The sequence below is a fragment of the Dicentrarchus labrax genome, unplaced genomic scaffold, assembly GCF_905237075.1.
Source record: "Dicentrarchus labrax unplaced genomic scaffold, dlabrax2021, whole genome shotgun sequence".
Taxonomy (NCBI): Eukaryota; Metazoa; Chordata; class Actinopteri; family Moronidae; genus Dicentrarchus; species Dicentrarchus labrax.
In genome coordinates this window covers 36123451-36131392 of record NW_026136719.1, presented here as the reverse complement: position 1 = coordinate 36131392, position 7942 = coordinate 36123451, and the positions used below count along the sequence as shown (strand labels likewise).

Genomic DNA, 7942 nt, shown 5'->3' with positions numbered 1-7942 from the left:
TTGTCCATATGATGATATGATGGTGTTCTATAATATAAATAAATGACTTTATTCTGTATTAATGTGTATCTGTGAGATGTCACAGTGTTGTTACAGAAACTTTAATCTATTTACAGTTTACAGTGTTTTACTCTCATTGTTTGGTTACAGATATTTTTTACAGTGTAAATTAAAATACTTTTGTATTCAGATCTTTTACTTTAAGTAAAATACCACAAACATGAATTAATACTCTGTTACAAGTAAAGGTATTTAAGTATAATAAGGAAAATGTAGTTAAAGTATTATTGCTGATTATTTTCTCCATTAATCGATTGATTGATTGGTTTGTAAATATTCTGTAAATAGTGAATATTTAAGTATAAAGTTGCATTAGAAGAAAAGACTAAAGTTTATTATTTATACTTTTAGTATATTAAACTTTTACTTTTAAGACTTTAAGTACATTATATACATTCTACTAATACTTTAATTTGATTTGTACTTTTACTCACTACTTTTAGATCTTTTTGAAACCAATCAATCAATCGATTAATGGAGAAAATAATCAGCAATAATACTAATACTGATTATACTTAAATACTTTTACCACAAAAATAAATGAAATGTAAAAGTCCTGCATTGAATGTGCCACTATAATAATAATAATCAGGTAAATGTAGTTAAAGTATTAAAAGTAAAAGTACTTAATGTATAAAAAGTCCCGTGACTGTTAATTACCGGATTATTACAGTTTATGTACACTTTAATAATAGGTCTGTAAAACTTATGAGTGAGCACAAGTATAAAGAGTAAAGTAAAGAGTAATGGAGTATTTCAGAGTGGAGTTACATTCCTGCGTTAAAGGAGAGGAACCGTTAGAACCGTTAGAACCGTTAGTCCCGGTTGTTTTCTCTTATCTGAACAACAGTAAACGAACTCAACAGTGACACAAACAACAACAAACAAATATGTTTGCATGAATAAATACCTGATAATCGATGAGTCGGTTCCGGAGCTGATAAATGTTCCGTTGAAACAAAGAAAAAGTGTCTTGAGTCCAACTCGGAGCAGAACTCCTCCTCCGTTAGCTTAGCTTCATGATGGCGGACTGCGCTTGGAAAACGCAGAGTTTCACTGCGCTTATGTTGCGCTGCATTAACGCTTCTGATCGATCAGTATCGGTGGTCAATAAGCAGCATGGCGGAACCGACTGTCCGTATGTCTGGGATCGTGTTAGCTTCTCTCATGTTCCAGCATGTTAACAGTGATTCAGACGTGGTGAGACCGACATTCATTGCTCGTTAAAATCGATGTGTTTTGCAGTGGAGTCTGGTTGGTTAGCGCGTTTCTGGAGGTTGAGGAGGAAAGCTAGCAAGAACACAAGAGTCCCAAAGCTATTAATTAACTTTTAACTTGATTAGTTATTGTTTAATAGTTTAATTGTGAAGGTTTCAGCCTGTAGTTTGAAGAGTTTGTCGTTAAAGTGAAGCTAAAATCTCCCATCACGCCATTTATGCAACTTTTTAAACCAAGCTAAGAGTAAACAGCCTAGAAACACCAGACTCCGTTCAAAAATACTCTCATTTAACATGAAACCGATTGTGGAAAATAAAACGTAGCTTGTGAAGTTTGATTAAATGTATTTTAACAATCAGCAGGGTCTGTTGGTGCATTCGGTACATTTATAAACCAATATGTAATTACTATGAGTTAAATATGAACATAAAGACCTGGTACCCAGTTACCGCCCACCAATACAATATTATCATCATATCTCTCTGTGTCCTTTTAATGTCCCCTGTTCATCTGTTTTAATCGATTCTGGGGCTGCAGTTAATTAGTAGTTTAATAATTGATTAATATACGGATTTATATTATTATTATTTTATTATTATATTATATTATCTGAGAGGCTTAAATCAGATAATATTTGTCATATTTCCACAATTTTTGCTTGAAAAATGACAATGATAGTCAAAATGTATTTATTAATGATAATTAATATTATTATGTTTTTTTTAAGTTTTTGAATCCTATTTAAATGAGTTTGTATTATGTCTTATGTAAAGCGCCTTGAATTGTCTTAAAAGTGTTTTACTCATAGATTATCAGGTCAACAAATACTTTTATACTGAAAATCATGAAATAGTGCGACCTCAACATATAGAAATGAGCACAGGTCAAACTGTAATATTAATATTTAACACCCTCGTTGTCTGTCTGCAGGAAGGTCTCCTCCTCGGGGAGAGCCGGTTCGAGGAGCAGGTCACCATCAGTGACTCTCAGGCCGATAACATCCACATTGAGGAAATCTACAGTGAGTTCATGTTGGTCACATCCTCACTGCCACATTATGATAATAATAATAATAATAATAATAATAATAATAATAATATATCTGTATGTGTTTATCAGATATCCAGAAGCACATCGCCTGCCACAAACTGAACCAGTGAGTATCTGATCTCAGACCAGCGTCCTGCTCTTCAGATGTGGTTTAATTCAGGCTAACATGCTTTTATCAGGATAAAATAATAATTATATAACAATATTCTCATTGTTGATCCTGGATGATGAACTGTGTGCTCTTATTTTGAAATAAAGGCACACAACTCCATTTCTAAAACTATATTTGGTTTTATTCTTTTTTTTAAACTTTTATTTTGTTGTATATTTTATCAGCTCTTGATTATAAAAATAAAATTGTTCACTAATTATACCAACAGATCATAATCAGCCTTTCGACTTCCTGTTTGTGATTTCACAGTAAAACGTCTAAAACAGCTAAATGTAATAAGCAGCTTTGGGTTTATTTATTATTATATATTATTTATTATTCTAGTCCAGTGAGGGTTTCAGTTGGAGACTTTAACAGATATAAATAATATATATAAGTGTTAACAGACGTTTCTGTGTTTGCAGATTCTACAACAGTGTCGGAGACGTGAACGTGGACGCTGTCAATAAAATCCTGGCCGACAATAAGCAGGTAAAACCTCCGACGCTGACTGAGCGGTGGCCTGGAGGAGTTGTGTGGCTGAGCCGTTGTGTGTTTGACGCCTGCAGGAGAGCGTGATCGGCTGGTACCGCCAGCGCAGGAACACGGAGCAGCAGATGACCTTCAGAGAAAAGATGGTCCACGAGAAGCTGAAGAGTTCGCTGTCCAACCCTCACATGATCTTCGTGCTGCTGACGCCCAGCAAGCTAACGGCGCCAGGTTCGACCCACAGGATGGAGTACGCCGCCTTCACCTCACGCAGCAGGTGACTCACAGGTCTCATCATTAACACTGAGTCACACTACAGGATGTTAGCCCCGGTTTTCAGTTTTAAATCCTGGACGAGCCCCCAAAACAAGACTGAGACCAAAACGTATGAAGGACTCCAACAATCTGTGCTAGCTCCTGTCGGGATTTGTGACTGTGGACATATGACGGCCTTTAGCTCGTGTTTCTAGAGTTACGTGTTGTTACGAACACGTTAGGAATTGTTAGAATGTGATATTTCTTAAAGGGAGTTTGGTGCAGGGAGCTTTTAGTTGGATTCAAACTGCTGATATGGATCATTGTTAACGTTTAGTCTCCACTACAGAAACACTAGCTGACTGCTGAAGGCTGATTAATAATGTTATTATTGTCTGTGTCGTGCAGGCAGTTCATGAATGTTCCTGTGTTGGTCAACAATCTGGGTTTACTGGAGCAGCTGGCGTACTGGAAGGTGTCCGCTGCGTGCTCTGCAGCCGGTTACAACCTCACCATGAAGAAACACGGGTACCACACTGCACACGGCGAACAGGAGGAGGAGGAGCCTCACATCACATCTGTGCATCTGCTCATGTTTCTTCCAATAATAATAATAATAATAATAATAATAATAATACATTTCTTCTGCTGTTCCAGCTCCAGATTCTTCTCTTCCAACGGGCTGCTGAGAGAAGTCAACGAAGTGAATAAAATGAACGACTCTCTGCAGGCGGAGCTGCAGGTGAGGAGGAGGAGGAGGAGGAGGGTGTGTTTGAACTTCCTGTTGCCTCACTCGCTCATCCTTTGTGTTTCCTGTTGCACAGAAAGCGTGCGGGGATGTGGAGGAGAGTGAACGTCTGGTGGAAACACTACAGGCAGAGGTTTCAGCTCTCAGGAGGAGACTGAGTGAGAAGAAGCAGCGTGGAGCAGGAAAAGGTTCGCTGTGGTCTTTATGTGTCAGACTGTCTCTAACCGTTATTTTATTTGTATGTTTTAACAGGTTGTAGCGTAGCTTTGTTCCTCTGCTGCCCGTGGACCAGGGATGTGACGATGCATCGTGACACGATTAAAAGTTGGTACAAATGGGTGACGATTAGCACTGGTTGACAGAAAAAAGTAGGATACGTTCTTTTTTTTTTTTTTTTTAAGAAATAGGTTACGTTATCTTAAAAAAAAAAGTCACTGGTTGGTGATTCATTTGTTCAACGTCAGACGTCAAGTCACGTGACTTACGTCACTACGTAGGTACGGGGCACAGAGGGAAGACTTGGCGACGGTAGGCAACAACTTTGAAATAGAGGATGCACCGAGCGGTTTTAAATCACCTGTGTGGCGGCATTTTGGATTCCCGATATACACAAATACAACCGGTGAGAAATGGACAGACAAAACCAAAACAGCATGTAAATATTGCAACATATACCGCCAACACCAGCAACATGCAGCAGCATATTAGCCGCCATCACAGTGAGAAGCAAAGTAACGTTACGCCACCTCCTGAGCGAAAACTGCCGAGGGGTCAAACCACCCTGACGAGAGGCTGCATCTCCTTAAAAAAATCCAGTTATTCTTTATTATTTAAGGGAATAACTACTTCAGTTGCACTTTTTTTATAAGACAAAGTGTTTAACAGTGTTTCTGTAAAGAAAGGACCTCTTTATTTGGTCAAGATTTTATATTCTTCTGTTATTTAAGATATTGAATTACACCAGTTAACACCAGTTTACTTGTGAGATTGTTTCTAAAGAAAGGAGATATTTGTCATGTATTTGGTTGTTTAAGATGACCATGTAAGTCGCACTTTTTATAAGAGGACTGTTTTACAGAGTTTCTGTAAAGAAAGCACCTCCTAAGAATAAAAGATAATTTTATTTGGTCATAATTTGACTGTAGCTCATTTTGATTTTAAAAAAAAAATAGTGAGAAAATCGTATCGTGAACAAAAAATCGTGAACCGTATCGAGTTGAGTGTATCGTTACATCCCTACTGTGGACTGATTTGTATGTTCTATGTAGAATATAGGAACTTTACAGAGAGTAACGTTATTGTAAATGTGATTGTCAGTTATTTTACACTTTTATTTGTCACTGTTGGCTGGTGCTGACTGCAGTTCACTGAACGGCCACTGGCGGCGCTGTTAGCTGCAGTTCACTGAACGGCCACTGGCGGCGCTGTTAGCTGCAGTTCACTGAAGGCTGTGTCTGTCCGCAGCCTCCGACGGAGCTCCACCGGAGCAGAGGACCAACCTGCGTCTCCACGAGGCCGTCAGAGCTCTGTTCGCCTGCTCTCCTCTCTTCCACACTCAGACTTTAACACTCGAGGCTTTTCCAGTTCCCGGCGTCCACCGGGGCGCCGAGGAGGACGTCTCCATGGCGACGCCGGTCCACTCAGACGCCACAGACAGTCAGGAAACGCTCTCGCTGCTGCATCCCAGCAGGACGAACTCTCGGAAGAGGCTGAAGGAAGTGCCGCCGGTGAGGGAGAGCAAACGCAGGAAGAGCAGCTCCTGATTCACATGAACCGGGTTTAATGTCCCAGTTCTGACCCGGAAACATGTAAAGTTATTGGATATATTTTGATGTTTAAAAGTGTTCCTGTGTTCTGATAAAGATGATCTTTTTGTTAAAGTCGCAGTCGTTCGTTTACTTAATGTTATTTTACAGCTTTTAGTTTTTTAAACTTTATTTAACATGAGAAGAATTTCCTCTGTGGTTTCCTCAGCTGATCCGTCGCTGCACCAACTTCCTGTTTGGACTCCAACAGCTGATGAGGTGTTCAGTCACCTGACCGCCGCCGCAGCAACCACAGATTCCTGATTATAAACCCACAACCATCTGTGACACCATCAGTGTCAACGGGTTCAATCAGACAACTTAAGGCTGTAATTAATATAATGTAGATTTATTTTACATCCACAAAGGATGAAATATTCCCCAGAACACATTTAAAGGACCAACCAACTGAATACAGCTCGGCCAAAGAGTGAAGACAACAGAGCAGAACTTAAACAGTTATTCTTTGTAGAAGTGGTAAAACAGAAACTGGAGCAGACTTTAATGAACACTACTGCAGATGGTTGATAGCACAGATGTTTGGGTCCTTCATGAGCTGTGGATGTTTGTGAGTCACCGACATGAAACCTGGAGGAAACGGTTCCGTCTTTAATTTCTTTCATTTATAGCAGAAACAGAAAAGCAGCAGGTAAAATGTGTCTGAGGTGGAGAGGTTAATGGACACGTACCGATTGACTGAGCTTTCTTTATCGCTCTGGAGATTTCTTTTTGTTTTCTTCCACACAGGCCTGAAAAATAAACACAATCTTTATTGAATCCACAAAATCAAACCGCCGCCGCCGCCGCCAACAGGAAGTGAACCGATCGGCTGCTCACCGGTGATATGTCGGCCATAAATTCTGCCCGTGTGCGGCGAGACGAACTGCGTCAGCAGCTGTGAGGAAGAGTGAATACACGAGTTATACAACAGCTTCACATCGTTCTGACTGAAACACGTCTAATAATTATTGTTACAACTTTAGTTATTTATTATTTATTATTCTGTTTGTGTTTATTTAACAGCTGCAACGATTAGTCAATACATCGACTGACAACTATTTTCTGGATGAACTAATCCATCGATCAATAAGTGTTAGTTGCAGCTTTTTACCAAACCAACACCTGACTCATCGTCCTTCACTATAAATCCTCTCAGTGTCCATCACTGACACACAGTCTGAACCCAGTTGGAGATCTACGGGTGCCCGACTGGCTCACCTGGATGTTCTTGTAGTCCACCGGGACGTTGCAGAGGATGCAGCCTTTCTGTGGCTCTTTAAACGGGTTGTCCATCTTTACCCACTGAAGGAGAAAATAACATGATAAACCCTGACTCACATACTACTGTAATCAATAAACATCAATATCTTCATCAATAAACATCAATATCTTCATCAATAAACATCATTATCTTCATCAATAATCATCATCAATAAACATCAATATCTTCATCAATAATCATCAATCATCATTAATCATCATCATCAATAAACATCATTATCTTCATCAATAAACGTCAATATCTTCATCAATAAACATCAATATCTTCATCAATAAACATCATCAATAAACATCAATAAACATCAATATCTTCATCAATAAACGTCAATCATCATTAATCATCATCAATAAACATCAATATCTTCATCAATATCAGGATCGATAACAGGATCGATATCAGGATCAGGATCGATATCAGGATCGATAACAGGATCGATATCAGGATCAGGATCGATATCAGGATCGATATCAGTACCTCCTCTCTCTGTTGGACTCCGTCTGATGACGCTGTGAGACTTCTTAAACCTGTAGAAGAAGAAAAACATTAAACCGCTCGTTAGCTCGCAGGCTAACGTTAGCATTAGCAACCGGAAGACACCGAATCAAACCTTTCAACGTAAAACAAGTCTTCGGTTTATTCCACATGTTAATAAAGAGTTTGAAACAGTGACAGAAACTCTGAAGAGTCTTACTTTGGTTTCCAGGCGGCGATAAAACCGCCTTTAACCTCTGAAATCCTCTCACACACAACATTTTCACCGCACACAGGACCGGAAGTTGTCCACCGAGAACTCCGGCGCTTCACCGCGTTTCCTAACTATTAGTTCCTACCTCTTCTACAGTTACTATTGGTACATTTGGGGGTAAATTACATGTGAAATGTAA

At 39.2% G+C, this 7942-nt stretch overlaps 3 protein-coding genes across 3 annotated transcripts in view; 1 reads left to right on the top strand and 2 right to left on the bottom strand.

The window, feature by feature from the left end:
- Positions 1 to 1091, bottom strand: part of gpat3 (glycerol-3-phosphate acyltransferase 3) — an 11398-nt gene extending 10307 nt beyond the window's left edge. The window contains exon 1 of the mRNA XM_051378583.1: positions 971 to 1091. The gene's annotated coding sequence lies outside the window, so the exon portion shown is untranslated. The remainder of the gene's footprint in view (positions 1 to 970) is intronic.
- A 22-nt stretch (positions 1092 to 1113) lies between these two features.
- Positions 1114 to 5851, top strand: abraxas1 (abraxas 1, BRCA1 A complex subunit). Its single transcript, XM_051378595.1, has 9 exons — positions 1114 to 1260; positions 2209 to 2299; positions 2398 to 2434; positions 2905 to 2971; positions 3049 to 3245; positions 3632 to 3751; positions 3881 to 3965; positions 4048 to 4159; positions 5436 to 5851. Exons 1-9 carry the CDS (start codon positions 1180 to 1182, stop codon positions 5732 to 5734), a joined length of 1089 nt encoding a protein of 362 aa, XP_051234555.1. The 5' UTR covers positions 1114 to 1179; the 3' UTR covers positions 5735 to 5851.
- A 258-nt stretch (positions 5852 to 6109) lies between these two features.
- mrps18c (mitochondrial ribosomal protein S18C) lies at positions 6110 to 7916 on the bottom strand. The gene is made up of 6 exons (XM_051378614.1): positions 7750 to 7916; positions 7533 to 7582; positions 6995 to 7078; positions 6614 to 6671; positions 6466 to 6525; positions 6110 to 6364 (listed from the first exon to the last, which is right to left on the bottom strand). Exons 1-6 carry the CDS (start codon positions 7808 to 7810, stop codon positions 6288 to 6290), a joined length of 390 nt encoding a protein of 129 aa, XP_051234574.1. The 5' UTR covers positions 7811 to 7916; the 3' UTR covers positions 6110 to 6287.
- Between the last annotated feature and the right edge of the window lie 26 nt (positions 7917 to 7942).